The 18,810-nt window shown below is 46.2% G+C and overlaps 1 protein-coding gene across 1 annotated transcript in view; it reads right to left on the bottom strand.

Annotated features, from left to right (window-relative positions):
* Nucleotides 1-18,810, bottom strand: part of Ppp1r21 (protein phosphatase 1 regulatory subunit 21) — a 64,469-nt gene that overhangs the window by 17,324 nt on the left and 28,335 nt on the right. Inside the window, exons 12-17 of the mRNA XM_028893063.2 lie at nucleotides 17,149-17,285; nucleotides 13,490-13,582; nucleotides 9,455-9,582; nucleotides 6,045-6,197; nucleotides 3,595-3,687; nucleotides 1,283-1,525 (exon numbers count right to left, since the gene is read on the bottom strand). Of these exons, the coding sequence (XP_028748896.1) occupies nucleotides 1,283-1,525; nucleotides 3,595-3,687; nucleotides 6,045-6,197; nucleotides 9,455-9,582; nucleotides 13,490-13,582; nucleotides 17,149-17,285 (847 nt within the window). The remainder of the gene's footprint in view (nucleotides 1-1,282; nucleotides 1,526-3,594; nucleotides 3,688-6,044; nucleotides 6,198-9,454; nucleotides 9,583-13,489; nucleotides 13,583-17,148; nucleotides 17,286-18,810) is intronic.

Genomic DNA, 18,810 nt, shown 5'->3' on the forward strand with positions numbered 1-18,810 from the left:
AGCAATGAAATAACTGTCTAACTGGCAGTCACTGCAATGTAAGGAACTGTAGTAAAGGGCTGCAGCATTACGAAGGTTGAGAACCACTGCTCTGGAGTTTATAACCACACCTGTACACCTGTCACCCATAGCCACAGGCTGACACACCTGTCATGCGTGCGCTCCACTGGCTGCAGCTAAGTCTGAGACACACCAGGACAGTGGTGGCATCAGTGAGCCAGCAGCATCAGCGTGCACCTGAGCACTGCATCCTGTGGAGCATCACAGCTCTCTTCGGCTCCACACCCTGCCCGGACTGCTGACTCTGACACCTTCCCTCTCTGATTTCTCCTTTTCTTGACTTTCTATTTTCTTTTTCAATTACAGACAGAGTGTTGTAACTAGAAAACTTGATAAAATATAATCATGAATTCAGTAATGCCAAGAGGGCTGTTTCTTTACCTTCTGAGTCACAACAGTTAAAAAGAAGGCAGGGAACGTGAGGCTGTGAGACGTCTGCCTGGGGACCCCGGACAGAAGAGAGTGTGTCCGAGGGGTTATATGTTACATGCACATTCTGAGCTTTGACTTTCTGGGACACGCTATGGAATTCTTTTAAAGTGGGTTAGTGGTCATTCTAGCAAATTTAGGTACTTGTGGGGCTGGAAACTTAGCTCAGTGATAGAGCACTCACCTAGCAAGTGCAAGGCCCTGGGTTCAGTCCTCAGGGCAGAGAGGATGGGAGTGGGCTAGAAAATTCCAAACGAAGACCGAAAAACAAGGTAACTAGAAGGTTAGGTATTGGTCATTGGCTGGAAACACAACTCCACCTTGGAACTGTTTTTAAAGAGAAGCAGAATCATCCTAGATTTGACTTACCGCATCTTCTCCAGACACACAGCTCTGGCCACGTGGCCATCCAGTAAACTCTTCTGTAATTTAACGGAGTTACTTCCTGAAGGAGACAAGCCACCTCTATTTAAAGTACAGGGAACCTGACATGTGATTCAGATGGGCTTGTTTGCATCTCTCCCAAATTCGCCCGTGATGGAATTAGAAGGCCCTTGGAGATGGCCTACTGGACATTTACAAAACAGACCGGGGAGGCTGGTCCACCCCTTCTACATGGGGCAGCATGATTGGAAAGGCAGCCAGCAGTGAACCAGGAAGACACTGGCTCTTGGACTTCCCAGCCTCCGGCTCTTTCTGCCATTTGGTTATAGGAACAGGAACGGAACAGCCTGGGTCTTATCAGTTAGCACTGAAATAAACCGTGGGCTAGGGCAAGCAGGAAGACACTCACCAGACTGGCACTCTGCACGGGCTCTGACAGGGCCTTCGCTGCAGCCTCCTCCTGGCAGGGAGCAGTGGACACGGTGGCGTTCTCCTGGGCCGGCCCAAGCAGCTGCGCACTGCCTGTACTCCTCAGCCTGTCTGCATGCCGCTGGTTTTCTTTCTCCAGCTTGATTTTGGCTAACTGTGCCTCTAACATCCAATGTTCCTTTTCCTGCTCCAGTTTAGAAATCTTTTCCAAACTCTGCTGAACCTGAAAAAGTAGAAGGATTTTCCACCTTAGAGAATGACAGGGACAGAAGGTAAAAACAATGGAAATTCTTATATTGGACACCAAAGGAACAACCCTAAATTCAGAAACTGAGCCAACTATTTAAAAATCTGTATCCATCAGAGGACTTCATGGGAAGACAGCTCAGTCAGGAAGTGTGGGTCTGGGTTTGTTGCCCAGAACTCATCCTAACAAACAACCCCCACTCTGAGGTGTGGGGCCCCGGAGCTCTCCGGAGCCTACACGGTGAGTTGCCGGCCAGGCTAGCTCTCTCTTGGGGTGGGGGTGGGCAGTGCCTGAGAAACACCAGTAGCTCAAGACTCCTCTGGCCTCCATGGCCCTGCACAGAGAGTGAAAGAGACGTTCAAAGGGTGGAGAAGGTTATGAGGAGCATCCAACACAGACATGCTCCCTGAACACATGAAGGATCCTTCATGGACAGACGTGTTTCTGTGATACTCAAATCGCATACAGAATTCCTGAAATCCAGGAAAAAGACACCAAGGCAGAAAACAGCAAAAGCAGAAACCGAGAGTCAGAGAAACGCTGGACTAAACTATGGTCACAGAGGCTTGTCCCTGGAGCTAAACATTCTTTTACTTTACTAAAATTCAAAAAGCACAAAGCTGGGTGTCTGGGGGACATGGGGGCTTTCCTCATGGGCGATGAGTGCAGGTCAGGCCTGAAAGAGCATATATGCGCTACACGGTATAATTTCACTTATGAAAACTCCGTATCGGCCAACAAAACCAGTCCAGGAAAAATTAATTAGAAAAAGAGAGAAACAAAGCCAATCTGTGGTGTCAGAATGCAGACAAGGGGCAACCACGTTACAGAGGGGCCTTTGGGAAGTAATTGTTGAGGCACACCTGACACAGTGAAGCGCGTGTATACACACACACACACACACACACACACACACACACACACACAGTCTTTAGAACTTTAGGTCCTGGTTACAATAGTGTGTTTACTTGTAAAAGCTGTGGCATGCATTAGGGATCTGTCCACTTTTCTGTATGTTATACTTTTTTGAAAAAGTAGCTGTGTTGGTGGAGAGTGCCCTCATCAGTTAGGAGCACTGGCTGTTCTTGCACAGGACTGAAGTTTGGTTCCCAGCGCCCACATCAATGTCCACGAAGGCCAGAGGAGGACATCGGATCCCCTAGAACTGGAGTTACAGACAGTTGTGAGCTGCTCTGGGAATCGAACCAGGGTCCTCTGGAAAAGCAGCCAGTGTTCTTAACGACTATGCCATTTTTTCTAGTCCTATAAGGAGTGTTCCCCCAAATTAAAAATAAATCAGATGTTAAAGTTAAAGTTATTTAAATAAATCTCTGACAAAACCTAAACTGGATCAGTTTATACCAATTTTTGAAAGAAATAGTACCTTCCACGCAATCTACTTCCCCCACTCAACTGACTGCAGAAGGAAAGGAGGAGTCTCCCTCCGCCCTGTCCTTTACAGCCTCGGTGTTACTCATCATCTATACACCTCAAAACCTTCTACAGCCTCGGTGTTACTCACCGTCTATACACCTCAAAACCTTCTACAGCCTCGGTGTTACTCATCGTCTATACACCTCAAAACCTTCCACAGCCTCGGTGTGACTCATCATCTATACACCTCAAAACCCTTCTACAGCCTCGGTGTTACTCATCGTCTATACACCTCAAACCCTTCCACAGCCTCGGTGTTACTCATCGTCTATATACCTCAAAACCCGTCCACAGCCTCGGTGTTACTCATCGTCTACACACCTCAAAACCTTCTACAGCCTCGGTGTTACTCATCGTCTATACACCTCAAACCCTTCTACAGCCTCGGTGTTACCCATCGTCTATACACCTCAAAACCTTCCACAGCCTCAGTGTTACTCATCGTCTATACACCTCAAAACCTTCTACAGCCTCGGTGTTACTCATCGTCTATACACCTCAAAACCTTCTACAGCCTCGGTGTTACTCATCGTCTATACACCTCAAAACCTGTCCGCAGGGTGGACCACTTGTGCTTTTTACCAAACTCCGTGATGTTTGCGGTGCCATACCTGCTGGGCGAGGCCTTCCCGACTCTCAGTCGAGCTGAGCAGAACCCGGCGGTTCGCCACTGCTTCCCCGTAAGGCACGGACTCTGCGAGGGGCTGGGGGAAAGCGCAGGGTCATGAAAGGGTCCACACACAAAGTAAGAACGCTGAGAAGCGTGCGCCATAGACCACGCCGCTTGCCAACACAGACCGCGTCCTTCCTTACGTGTGAAAAGAAAAACGCATTTGAAAAGGAGAATGGAAACAGGACATCGTCATGGCAACTGTATACACCTCTCCAACTCTAGCTCTGTGCCCGTGTACCAGAACACAGGCGGAGGCAGGACAGGAAACAGGAGCAGATAAAGCACAGACAAACCTCCTGTGACAAACGCTGCTTCCAGCTCAGTGAAGACAGGAAGGCCTGACAGGGCCAGGGACGGTCAGAGAAAGAGCAAGGGGCTTCTTTCACATTTCATCATGACCAGTGTGAGATGAACTACTCAAAGTTAGATGAAAATATATAGCTGCATGTTTCTATAACCTTGGGGGAAGGGGCTTTGGGTGAGAATGACCAGCACAGCAGAAAAAGATCTATTGGGGAGAAAAAAGAAAGAAAATAAAGCAAAGACAAAAACCAACCAACCAAACAACCAACCAGGAAAAAGACCTGTTGAATAACATAGGACCAAAACCCGTAGGGTGGTGAATGGCTCAGCAGGCTAAGACACTTGTTATCAAGGCTGACAACCTGAGTTCGATCCCAGGACCCACGTGGTGAGGGGGAGGACTCCTCCAGGCTGTCCTCAAAGTTCCACACACATGCCACGGCACGTGCACACGGCTCCCACCTCAGCCATTCAAAGTACGGAAAACCTAAAATTCTCTATTCTAAAGAAAAAATACCATACCAAAACGGTAGAAAATATTTTCTATATAAACACGAAACATGATTAAAATTCTTAATGTAGAGTATTCAGGAGAGGTAGGGATGGATATGTCCTTGGCACATTATATATATGTAAGAACTGTCAAGGAATAAATTTAAAATATTCTTTAAAATTCTTAATATATAGGGAACTCTTTCCATTTTAGCTAGGAATTTTTATTTTAAAACAGACTTCAACAGAGAACAGACAGAACAAATGATGACCATGAAAAGCCTCCCTATCTGACTTGTCAACAGAGACATGCACATGAAAACAATACGGAACTGCTCTCTGAGCCAGACGAACACCAAGCTTATGTATAAACAGGTGGCAGTCCTGAGCGTAGTCTGGAACACTGAACTAGTAGAAGTAGAAAAAAAATGAAATATATTTATAATTTTTTCTAACTATAGTAAGAATATGTGGTCACTGAAAAAAATCAGAAAATGAAGCAACACATTATTTTACCCCTAATCTTACCACCCACATGTGACTCTTCCCTTTGTTAGACTATGTCTAAATGCAAAACACTGACTGTAGTACATGTGTACACAGAGACTATGAAATCAAAATGTATCTCCTGTTTGAATGTATTCTTTTAGAAGCTCCTACCCCCCGATGCATTGTATATATTCCATACATATTTTATACACATAATACATATGTATGATATAAACCATTATTAATGATTGTAGCCATGGGCCACTACCCCGAGCTGACGGTCATTATTCTGATGGCTCTCCAGTATTTCATTCCATGAATGTGTAATGGTTTTCACTGTTGTATGCAGTGCTACATATAGTGAGTCTAGTTTGTGTTTTAGCGTTTCTACTACACAACACATATAAACAGTCTTAAAGTAGAACACTCCAGGCAAATCATCCATGATTTCAGATTCATTTCAGGGGTAACCATAATTACCAGCTTGATATGTATGCCTGGGCCCTTTGTACATTTTATAAGCATTTCTATAGATCTATGCACATTGTATAGAATTTCTTGCCATTTTCTTAAATCTAAGTTCCACTCTACAATTTGCTTTTTGCATTCAGAATATTTCAGGGATCTGTCTGTCACTCTGTATGTGGTGCCCACTGTATTCCTGCCTGAATGAAGCATAGAGTTTTATACTACATGAAGAACGCTTCATGGTTCATTGAGGTTTCCTTTGGCCGATGAGCATTGAACGGCCAATCCTGACTTTTCACCATCTATCTACAGCATTAACACTGCTGTAGCCCCTGTAAACACCCTGCAGGCACATGTGTGGACCACTAAGAGTCGGATGTTGGCCTGACTTACAGTTCTCCCACCCCATCTCTTCTCGGGGGCAGCCCTAGCCATGTGTAAGGGTAGCTGGCGCCCTAGAGCTATCTAGCTGGTGTCTTGAGGACTGATTCTGCAGAAGGGAACCACTGACTGAAAGTCTGTGAGTGCTTCCCATGTTCCAAAAGAAACACAGAAAGGACATGCTTGCAATGGTGCACACCCCAACCCACGATCCCAAGCAAGCACACGAGTGACTGTTAGCAGCCGCACACAAACCTGTCTCAAAGCCTTCATGTAGGCAGCAGCCTTCTTCTTGTACCGTAGCATGCATTCAGCTGAAAGGGGACTAATGAATCCACTGGCTGTCTTGGGCCCATAGCTCAGTGAAGCAATGAAGTAGTCCACGTTGTTGCTGAAGAAGGATGCAATCTAAACACAGCATGACAAGAAAGCATTCTGTTTTCCAACAGTGATCTAAATACCTGCCTCACAGTTCTGCAGTGGTTTGAATGAGAATGGCCCCCTAGGTTCTTATGCCTGAATGTTTGGTCCCCAGTTAGCGGAACTATTTGGGAAGGATTAGGAGGTGTGGCCCTGTTGGAGAAGTATGGACTTGTTGGAGGAGGAGTGTCACCAGGGGTGTCTACCTGCAACTTTCAGCTCATACGTAAGCTCTCAGCTATTGCTCCAGTCCCACACCTGCCACCAAGTTCCCCACCAGATGATCATGGACCAGCCCTCTGAAACTGTAAGCTCGCCCACCCCAGTTAAATGCTTCCTAAATTACCATGGTGCTTCATCACAGCAATCCAACAGTGACTAAGACAAAGTCTCAGAGCAGTCTGAATGGAAATGAAATTTCAACACCTGACCCAAAGCCTGCACCTATGTATTTGCAAATACCTTCACAATGTGTGATAGAAATGAGACACCCGGTAAATGAGAAGACTTCAGACACGCCCGCTCTGTTTAGTTTCTGTCCCTCTGTAGGTGACTGACTTTTTCTTTTGAATCAGGATCTCACTATGCAGCTTTGGCTGGCCTAGAACTCACTATGGAGACCAGGCTAGCCTTTATCTCACAGAGATCAGCCTGCCTCTGTCCTCAAAGTGCTTGGATTAAAGGTGTGTACCATGCCCAGCTGTTTCTCATAAACTATAACTTCTGTACTGGTCTCAAACTATCTATGTTTGGGTTTTTTTTTTTATGTTAACTTTGAATATCTCATATCCTAACAGAATAGATACAACATAAGCATCTTAGACATGTACTCTCTACCTAAACTTAGTTCTGTGAAATCTTAACTTGTTAATAGAACAGAAAACAAGACTAAACACGCAGATTCTTGTCATTCATGGATTTAGTATTTGTTCCGTCTATGTAGCAGCTACAAAGACCCTAACATAATTTTGCTGAGCTATGATTTTGAATTCTACAGTGCTGCACGAAGTGGTGATATAAAGAAATGTCTGGCTAAATATCCTTGCTACAAAAAGAAGTCCTGGATACACTAGCAGATGTTCTATCTTGGTTAGTATGAGAAAGTGATTTGTGCAGGTTCTACCTTGACAAACATTGCTCAAAACTAAGCAACCAAACTGTAATCATCTACATGCTTTACATATTTTTTTTTTTTTTTTTTACAGTATCAAGTAAACCTCAGGGTAGGTACTATACGGCCCACGTGAGTGAACATTTAGTCACGGGTGGTGGTGTTTGGAGGCTGTGGAAACGTCAGGGTATGGGGTCTCGCTGGAGGAAGCAGCCCCTGGGGAGGACCTCATGGTAACAGGCTTGCTAGTCCCTGCAGGTCTCCTGCCTCCTGCCTGCAGATGCGATGTCACCAGCTCCACGGGCCTCACTGCCACGGACCCACCACGGCAGATGTATCTCCTCACACCATGAGCCAAATACAGCAAGAGACATTCCAAAGTGGACAGGGGAAAGACCATGAGAACTCAACCCCACACAAAGAACTCCAGGCAACTGAGGAAGGCTCAGAGCGGGAGAAATGGTCCTCCCCAGGGAAGAGCACACCAGTTGGTGACCCGATACCAGTGGTCAGCCCTGAACACACACATGTATAACATTATACAGACTGAGGGCAGCGGTGGGAACCCTCCTGGAGTAAGTACCCTGACACCCAGGAGAGTGGGAGAGACGCGATGTCACCGGGGGACTGGAGCCAGCTCCTGAAGGCCTCAATCCCAGTTTGCACTCTCTTTGTACACTGTCAACACAAGTGGGGCGGTTTCTATAGAGGTATACATGGCCGTCGGCAGGTTGTGAAGGACAACCACCCACGGTTCGGCATTTCTCCAGGCCACTCTGTCCCGGGGAGCAGGTGACGGCATGCTTGGAAAAAAGGCAGTACAAGCAGTGTTTTAAGTAAATCACTAAACAGATCAATAAATCAGGATCTAGTAACTGGTCTTTTCTTCCTTACTCTGCTTCATGAGCAGGTTATACTCAGGGATAGATTCACATGTAACAATAATTAATGAAAAATGAGGCCACGGATGTGGAAGGGAGCAAAGAGTGGTGAGTAAGAGGGCTTGAGGGAGGAAGGGAAGAGAGAAATGAGGTAATTACATTATAATCTTGAAAACAGGGCTGGAGAGATGGCTCAGAGGTTAAGAGCATTGGCTGCTCTTCCAGAGGACCTGAGTTCAATTCCTAGTAACCACATAGTGGCTCACAGCCATCTGTAATGAGATCTGGTGCCCTCTTCTGGTGTGCAGGGACACATGCAGGCAGAATACTTATAAACAATAAATAAATCTTTTAAAAAAACTCAAAAATAAAGCAATGAAAAACTAAACCTCCTCTCCATTTAATTGCTTCCTGCAAGCCATCTGGTCACAGATAAGGAAACTATCTAATCCAGGTAGTGTTCAATAGAATCAGTGCTCAGGGCTGGGGGGGTGGCTCAGGGGTAACGCGGTCTGCTGCCCAGCGTGACGACCCGAGTTCAACAGGGTCCACGGGTGGAAGGAAAGTCTCACTCCCACAGGCCGTCCTCTGACCTTTCCAGCTGTGCCAGAGCATGAACGCTCCCCGGCAAATCGAAAGAAGAAAGAAAGCTTCTCTTTTATAGTGTGTGTGTGTGTGTGTGTGTGTGTGTGTGTGTGTGTGTGTGTGTGTGTGTGTGATGAAAGCCAGAAGAGAACTGTTTAGGGGAGGGAAGACACCAGGGGGAGAGGAAGGCACTGGGGATAAGAGGGAATGTGGGTGAACACTATCAAAGTACAACGACAGATGTGTGAGAAATATCACAATGAAACCACTGCTTTGTATCTAAAGTAAAAATTGAAAACTACTTTGGAAGGTTTAAAAGACAGTGAGTGACCCACTCATTCACCATAATGCTGAACAGCGTTTTAAATATTGCACAAACAGTTCAACTGAAGAAAACTTGGGGAAAGATATTGGGTAATGGTGAAAAAAGTAAATTGTTTTAAAAAAGAAAAAAGGAAAGACCTTAAGGTTTGGGGATGCAGAAGTGGCAGAGTGGCTGCCTACCATGCCCAGGACCCTGGTTCAACCCTAGCCTCCTCCCCGTCCCTGCCACACACACGGACAGACCTTACACCCACAATGCTTGTACAGATCCATTTTCTGGTCACTTTTTCAAAGGAGCACGTTCCAGGGCTGAACTGAGGTTGGGCTAAGCCGGGCACACTGACCTTTCCTGCTCCGTTCGTTAGAGCCATCGCTGACGACAGGACGCAGTCATTAGTGGTTACCAGCTTCTGGGTTGCTGTTGGGAGCTCATGCTCTATGGAGGCCTTCTGACTGTAATGTTTGGAAATGTCTGTAAGAAAACCAGTGAGATGCAAACATTACTATTTACATTCCAGTCACACGCTGCTAGCCAGCCTGCTCCATTCTCACAGCTAGGCTTCCGGGTTTACTAAGTGCATTTGAAAGCAATGATCCCAAGGATCAAGACTGTGCTGTATCAGCTGACCAAAGTGAATAGGAAGAGGGGTGTGTGTGTGTGTGCGCGTGCACGCACATGTGTCTGTCTGAGTACATGCACACATGCGTGTACAGGTGCACAAGGAGGCAGAAGAGGGTATTGGAGCCCATGAAGCTGGAATCACAAGCATTTGTGAGCCACCTGATGTGGGTGCTGGGATTCCACTGGTCCTCATGACGGAGCAGCAAGTGCTCTTAACCACTGAACCACCCCTCCAGCCCCTGTAGGCAGCTCTCAGAGAAAAGTGACAGAGATTCTCTGTATCCCTCAGCCAACTTTCCATCTTATGTAAGTATTTTTGTTTCAGTACGAGGGATCAAAACCAGCCCAGCAAGCTCTACCTCTGATCTCTAAGTATGACCTTTCAGTTGTCACTATGAAGGCACCATCAGATTGGCACATTACTATTACATTCAATATGTTTGAAAATAAATGATTCTCCTCTACATATTCATATGATATCCAAGTATATAAAAATTCAGTCAACATGTGCTATAAAACTTGCCAGCCCCTAAAGCAGACATTTTCTTGCTTCATCGACTGAGAATGTGACTCGACAGTTGGCTGAAACCATGGGTACACGGCCCCTGGCGGGCCGCCTTGGTCGGAAGGCCCTTCCGGTGCTTGTGACACAGATGCCACACGGAGAACTAGGCCACTGCGGCAGGCTGCAATTCTCCCAGGGCTGCTGTCATCTCCTCACTAGATCCAGAGCCTTTCCTTACTCAGGTCTGTCCAGACATCCAATGTAACTCCAAAAAATCCCACAGGAATGACATGATCTAAACCATAGGCTTTTTTCCTAGTATATTCCTCGGTCTCCTATGAGGCTACTTGCATCAGAGCTCCCAAACGAAAAGCAAATAATCCTCTCACACACAACACTATCAAAAGATCAATTCGCTTGCATTTTACCTAACGCTGTGTGTGCGTGCGTCTGTGTGTGCGTCTGTGTGTGCATGTGTGCGCACGCACCTGTGTGTGTGTGTGTGTGTGTGTGTGTGTGTGTGTGTGTGTGTGTGCATACATCCATAGCATGTATGTGGAGATCAAGTGACTGTCTGAAGCAGTAGACAGTTCTCTCCTATTATCATGTGGGTCCTAGGAATCAAATTCAGTTCTGGTGATGAACACTTTTACCCTGATTCTACATAAAAAACACATTTTGATAACTCCTGTGGTGGTTTGAAAGAAAATTAACCACCAGAGGGAGTGGCAGTATTAGGAGGTAAGGCCTTGTTGGAGGAAGTGTGTCGCTGTGGGGGTGGGCTTTGAGGTCTCCTATGCTCAAGCCACACCCAGTGTCTTACTTTACTTCCTATTGCCTACAGATCAAGATGTAAGATTCTCAGCTCCTGCTCCAGCACCATGTCTGCCTGCATGCTGCCATGTCCACCATGAGGACTGATAATGGACTGAACCTCTGGAACTGTAAGCGAGTCCCAATTCAATGTTTTCTTTATACGAGTGCCATGGACATGGTGTCTCTTCACAGCAATAGAGCCCTAAGACAACTCCCATGCTTTTTTTACACTAACAATATACCAACCCAACTACCTGAACTTCCTCCCTGCGTCCAAAGTAGACCAAGCAATTATTATTCCGGAAAAGCAGGAGGGTATAAAGTTGCCACAAAAGTTGTCTTAAAAACCAAGGTTCCGCTGGGTGGCGGTGACGCATGCCTTTAATCCCAGCACTTGGGAGGCAGAGGCAGGCGGATCTCTGTGAGTTCGAGGCCAGCCTGGTCTTCAGAGTTCCAGGACAGGCTCCAAAGCTACACAGAGAAACCCTGTCTCAAAAACAAACAAACAACAACAAACAAAAAACCCAAGGTTCCACCAGGCATTGTGGTGCAGACCTATAATTCCATACTCAGGAGGCTGAGGCAGGATCACAAATTTGAAGCCAACCTAGGCTGCAGGGTGAGATCCTGACCAAAACAAAAAACAAAAACACCTAAACAACAACAGAAAGATGCTTCTGCTAATGCCTGTTAACACGCACTCTGCATTCTCACGACACAGCAGTCTTCCAAGCTAGGGAAGGAGGCAGGTTGAAACTGTAACCCTAGCAACGAGGCCCTATAATCACTTTCCAGCATCCTTCACGTTTCCCATTTTCTTTTTTATGTTCATTTTCAAGAGCAGAAAGAAGTTTGAAAATGTCATACTGAAACTCGTTATTTGGCACACTAAATTAAAAACTAGAAATAAGCCAAAGGAGGAGAAACACGGGGCCCAGGAGGTCCCGACTCTCCCACAATCTCTCACCAAACGGGAAAAAAGACACGCTTTGTCCTGGGCCACTCAGCAGCATCCTGACCTCAGGAAATGTACAAACAAAGCATGCTAATGTTTCTAAATCTTTTCAGGTCCTTAGGATGTAACTGCTGAATCAGAATAGCAATATAAATAAAGACATTATGACATGCCAATCTTGAGGGGGCACTAATTATAATGTATAATACCCTACACATTATACAAAACACTTCCACATTAAAAAACTATTTCCTGTAAAATTAGTCACTAACTCTCAACAGCACAGGGAGCTGTCCAGGCACCTGGGCTGAGACCCTTCCAACAGCTCCTGCACCTTCCCCCTTCCCACGTTTCAGAAGGGAAAGCGGGAGGGGACGGGGCTTCTAGAAGCAACACAGAGCCACAGATCATTTTCAATTCAGAGTGGCTCAAGAAGTGTAAGAAAAGCCTTAAAGGCTTGGGAGGCAGAGGCAGGCGGATCTCTGTGAGTTCAAGGGCAGCCTGGTCTACAAAGTGAGTTCTAGGATGGCTAAGGCTACACCGAGATACCCTGTCTCGAAAAACTAAAAAAAAAAAAGGGGGGGGGGCTTCCTTCCCAACCCTTTAGCCAACTATGTTCTTAAAAGCACAGAACCAAATAAGAACTGAACAAGACCTTAAAACAGAGATTTATTTATTTTTATTTATTTCTTGACACAGGGACTGTCTCTGTAGACCAGGCTGGTCTAGAGCTCAGAGATCTTCCTGCCTCTGCCTCTCAGCGCTAGAATTAAAGGTGTGAGCTACCACTCCTAAAACTTTATTCCTTAAAGTTAGGCTCAACAAGACCAGATTTAAAACAGGCATTTTAAATACCAAAATATGAGCTTGGAAAGTAGCTCAGTGTCAGAACACTTAAATACAATGTACAAGGTCCAGGGTTCGAGCCCCAGCACTGAGCAACAACAAAACAAAACAAAACCACGGACGCTAGGGGAATGCTGGGCAGGAGGTACATGGCTACAGCCCTGGTCTTCCAGAGGCAGAGGCAGGAAGATCACAGGCTAGCTGGAACTACATAGAGTTCCAGGTAGCCAAGACCACACAGTCTCAAAAAGATAAACAAACCAACCAACCTCCACAGGACAACGGTGCACTAGTATACTCTTTCCAGACACACTGGCCTCCGTTCCCTTACTTCCTTCCTGCTGCTGCCCTAACAAGTGTAGCAGGTTTTGCCGAGTGCCCCTGAAGGGCATGTCTGGTGTGGCCCCCGCCGCCCCCACCCGGGGTCAGATCCGGTGAAGCTCTGAGCGAAATGCCGACCTCCCCTCAGCACCGCGTTCACTTTCAGAAGAGAAGCAACTGGAAGAGCAGAAGGCCGCGCTGTGGGCTTCCACGAACACCAAGGGCTGCTCAGCCTTTTCTGGGTCTGTAACCCTTGGCAGGCAGATCTGGAAAATGAAGGTTTCCTCCGACTCGGGTTCTGGTTCAAGGCTCACCTTTCATGACATCATGAAACCCATGCAGAGCAGCGCCGAGGTTGGTTAAGACCGAAGTGTAGTTTGCCCGAAGGAGCCCATCTGGGTCTGTACCTGGAAAAGCCAGACACGAGACATGTGAGCATTTCCCCCAAAGCTCACCGCCCGCCCACCTTCTTCCATGCCCCGGGGACCACAGAGAACCAAGTCTGCTTATCACATGTCAGAAAGAATGGTTCCAAGCCTCTGCACATCCGTTCACCAATGGTGGTAGGGGATGCAGGCTCATCCAACTGATAGGCATCTCTCGGCACACTTTTTAGTGATTAAGAAGCCAAAGGAAGGCCAGTAAAACGGCCCAGCGGGTGAAGGCATTGCCATCGAGCCAGGGAACCTGAGCTTGATCCCAGAATCCCGGAGAGTGGAGAAAACTGATTCCCACAAGTCGTTTTCTGACCTCCACAGTGTGGCAGAAGCATGCCTACACCCTACCCCCTCACACACAAACGCATAGCTACACATATCCTGCACATGTGTGTGCACACACCCCTACACACACCCCTACACACACACACACACACACACACACACACACACACACACACACACACGAGAAAAATCAGTAACAACTCAGAAGAAACAGCACAAGTCTGTGACAAGTCTCACACAGCCCAGCACACAGCCGTCCCTCTCCTGTCTCCCAGCCACGGCAGGATTTCTCCCCTTTCTCCCAGCCAATGGCTGCTGAGGCCAAGTTCTGATCAAGTATGGCCAAGTAGTGGGGAGGGGTTCCTTCCCTCACCTGAGCCCCTACTTCTGAGATGAGACTCTGCCTTGAACAAGGGCTGCTGAGAATGTGTGGTCCTTGTCACCACTGCCGTGGCTCATCACCGGGAGTTCCACTCTGAAAGAGGCGAGCCAAAAGACCCGATGTGGCGGTGACACTACTGTGCCCAACACATGGACGTGGCTCTGAGAGTTAGCTCTAGGGAGGAGCAGCCTTAGGTTCAGGCCTTTTCTCAAAGGAAATGATTTCACTTGCAATACATGAGAAGTTCAAGCTGTGGCTCTCCAGGAGAGAGAGAGAAGAAACGCCAATTCATTAACTAAACTACAGGCTGTGAAAAGGAACAGGCCTCCTGGGGTCAAAATTACAAACACTAACCTCAAAAATGCTATGAGCTAGTTAAATGTTACAACTCGGAAGGCGTCCGTATTTAATGCAATCAGCCTCTGAGTGATGCATGCCCCAAGGCCTTCCGAAAACCCCAGAGCAATTACCCAGCCATGAGAGAAGCTTAAGCCAGGGTCTGAGTAGGAAGGCGAATGTGAAGGAGGGCCCTTCAAACCAAGGCTCTGAAAACTACATTCTTAAAGAAATAACTGCTCGTGGATCAGAGGGCCCAAGATGGCCACGCTCTCTATGTTTCCTGGGCTATTGTAACAAACAAAGTACCATGAATAAGAAATTGACATTGTAGAAACCAACAAGTCAATGCTACAATTCATATAAGGGATCCTGAATAACTGAAAGAATCTTGAAAAAGAAGAAGGGAGAGAATTGTCACTTCCTCATCTCAACTCTCTACAAAGCGACAGTCATCAAGATGGTGGGTGGCTGGCACAGGAGACAGTGATCGGGGACACCCGCTCGAGTCCAGGAGTAAACTCATCACATTCGCCCAGCTGGCTTTCAAGGAGGGTGCAAGCCCATTTAACAGAAAGAACTGTCGGCAAATGGGCTGGGGGCTGGGCAGCCACAGGAGAGGACGGGCCAGCCCTCACCTTCCGCCACACACAAATGAACTCAACATGGATCACAGACCCGAGTGCACAATACAACTGTAAAACTCTTAGAAGAAAACACATCTTCACAACTTCGGAATCGATAAGAAGTTTTTAACATACGAAGGAAAAGCGTGACCCCCCCAACAGAAAGAAAATAACAGGTCAACAGATAATTGGGTCTCATCAAAGTTAGAAACCCCTGTGCTTCAAAGGATGCTGTAGGCAAAGTGAGAACGAAGCGGAAGAAAAGCTGTCAATTAGATATCCAACAAGAGACCTGACTGTGGAACGCAGAGAGAACTGTTATTTCTCAACAACAGAAGACAAACAACCCAACTGAAAGTGAGGAAGACATCCAAACAGATTTTTCACTAAAGTAAATAAACAAACAGGCCAAGGGGCATCTGGCACATTTGGACAGAGGGAAGGGCCAATCAAACGCAGTGAGTCACTTCAGAGCCACTAGGAGGCCGAGGTCAAGTCCTGTGACAGCAGAAGTTAGTGAGGACATGAGGAGTTTAACTCTCAAGCAGCATGGAAGCAAAAGACGGTGCTTTGGAAAAGAGCCAGAGCCTCGGTAACTCCTCCAACAGTTCAGTGTCGTTACCTTATGATCCAGCATGTATACGCCTAGGGACAGATGTGTGCCCCAGGCCCCAAAGAATGAAAAGATAAGTCCGTATAAAAACTTAAACATTGATATCTGTAGCATCCTTATTCCTAATAGTCGAACAATCCAAATTTTTGATAGATATACATATACTATTTGGTAAATCTAAACAATGGAATAATATTCTGCAATAAAAAGAATAGAGTAAGGAAGGATACATGCTATATTTTGCATCAATCTTGTATGCTTTACTGCATGAAAGCAAGAAAACATACGAAACTACATACAATGCTACCATTTATGAATCTGGTAAATCTGGAGACAGGAAACGGAAAAGTAGCTGCTTAGGGCTACAGCCAGGAGAAATGGCAGAATAGGAAGCCATAGCTAAAGAATAAAGGGTTTCGGGCTGGAGAGATGGCTCAGAGGTTAAGAGCACTGCTCCCTCTTCCAAAGGTCCTGAGTTCAATTCCCAGCAACCACATGGTGGCTCACAACCATCTGTAATGAGATCTGGTGCCTGTGGGGATATGTGCAGACAGAATATTGTATACATAATAAATAAATAAATCTTTAAAAAAAAAAAAAAAAGAATAAAGGGTTTCTTCAGGGGATGGGAATGGTTTAAATGGCCTGCCCTGAAGGCCCACATTAGTGAGTGCACAGAAAGCTACTGGCTTGGACTTTCAATGGGGAAGAGGTACAGCAGGTAACTGTGAATAAAAAAGACAAAAACCAAGCACTTTTATGCTATCATTTATATGCTGGAATAGAAGTTTCCTCCTCTCCCCTTCCCTCCCTCCCTTTTACAGCCAAAGCTGGCCTTGAACTTGGGAAACTGCCTCAGCTTCCTGAGTTCTGAGAACACAGATGTGACCCCAAGCCTAACTAAAACCATGGATGTCTTTAAAACATCATTAAACTGAGGTCCATTCAATTTCCTCAGTGTCTTTCTCTAATCAGGTGAAAAGGAAACAATGGGTATCTTTAACAAAGGGTCACAATGGCCCCTGCGGCTTCCGCAGTCAAGTGGCCTCACCAACTGTGATTCACCCTTCTCCACTTAAAAAAAAGAGGAGGGGGGTTTACATTCAATGCCTGGTTAGTGACCTTAACTTCGAAACACAACATTCAACTCCTTTACTCCTTAATTGCGTTACCTCTGCTCACTGAATGCCAGATCTTATACCCTGCTCACTCTCCCAAGCTAAACCATGTCCCTCTTCCAGCTCCTTGTCCTCTTGAGTCCTTCCAACTGAGTCCGAGCAGCAGTCTTACTTACTGGGCAGGGCCAGGAGGGTGATGTATGTCTGCAGCTTCTCAAACACGGCTGTCATCCGCTTCACGTCCTGGGACAGCTCCAGGTTCCTGGCTCTCAGTGCAGGTGTGCAAAGGGAAGATTCACATTCTTCTTCTAAACTAGGAATGGCAAGGGTTTCAAAGTGAGCATCCTGGATGACTTTCTTTTCCTTTTTTTTTTTTTAAAAAATAGAAGATTCATTTTTTTGTGTGTCTAAATGTTTTATATATGTGTTTATATTATATATATATATATTTTTATTTTGTCTAAATGTTTTTCTTGCATATATGTCTGTGTACCACTCGTGTGTCTGGTTCCTGAGGAGGCCAGAAGAGGACAGTGTACCCCTTGGAGCTGGCGTTACAGATGCCGGGGAGCTGCCTTATGGATGCTAAAAATCAAACCCAGGTGCTCTGGAAGAACAGAACGTGCCCTTAACCACTGAGTCACCTCTCCAGCATGAAAGCAGTATATTTTGAAGCATTAAAGTTATTTTTTCAAAAAAGTTATTTGTATGTCTGTGTGCGCATGTGTGTCCGTGTGCCACAGCGCAGATGCGGAAGTCAGAGGACAACCTGCCGGGTCTCGCCTTCCACACTGAGAATCTCCACAGGCCTGGCAGCAGAAGTCTTTACCTACTAAGTCATGACCCTGGACCATATTAAAAATTCTTAAAATAGGGACACTTGTCTCACTCAGTTTCTCACCAAGACTTCTCAGAAGACTTTTAAAGCCCAACAGTTCCAAGACACAAAAGCAGAACTGTCCCGTTTCCCTATGGGTGTGGGTGAAAACTGGTAAGGAAACAACAGGACTCCAAGAAAAGCTGTGAAGACGGAGGGGCTGGCTCTGGAGGGTCCCCGCAGGGCACAGGTGCTGTGCTGAGCCAGGGTCAGCGATAACACAGCACAGGGAGCGGCTGGAGGCTGGGCCTGTGAATGAGTGCTCAAATGAGTTGGTCGGGTAGCTCAGTAATAAACACAGAACCTTTGCTGGGGAAACTCCTTAAACTATTTACAGAAGACAGTCCATTTAACTGAATTCCTAAAGAGAATTAATTAAACAAAAACTGGTATTACTGCTACTATAGGCTCTAATTTAAAAATAAATATTTAATATTGTGATAACAAGGCATATTTTACCGTTTTCAACTTCAAGTGGATATCTTAACTATAAAGTTGCAAGTGGGTACCTTACCTATAAAGTTGCTTTTAAAAAGAGGACTCTTAATAGTGTTTAACAATTGTAGTAATCAAATAAAGCGGTTAATATAAAACTAGAAAAACGCCGAGCACGGTGTGTGCCTGCAATCCCACCATCAAAAGGCTGAGGCAGGATGAGGAGCTTCAGGTGAGCCTGTGCTAGGCAAACCCTGTCCCCACCCCCAAAACAAAACAGAAGAAACCTGGAACAGTTGGCACAGAAACAGGGTTCCATCTGTCCAGTTCCCTCGTCTCCTCTGCTTTAGGACGGCTCCACTCAGCCCTGCTCTCCTTCAGGCCTGCTGCTCACAGTGGCTATTTGAAAAAAGGTGGGCCAGCAAGAGAGCGCAGCAGGTAAGGAAGGGCATTTGCCACCAAGAGAAAGGATTTAGCAAATGCTTTAAAATAAAATGATAAAAAACAGATGTGCACCCCTTTAATC

This window comes from Peromyscus leucopus, chromosome 22 (assembly GCF_004664715.2).
Source record: "Peromyscus leucopus breed LL Stock chromosome 22, UCI_PerLeu_2.1, whole genome shotgun sequence".
Lineage (NCBI taxonomy): Eukaryota > Metazoa > Chordata > Mammalia > Rodentia > Cricetidae > Peromyscus > Peromyscus leucopus.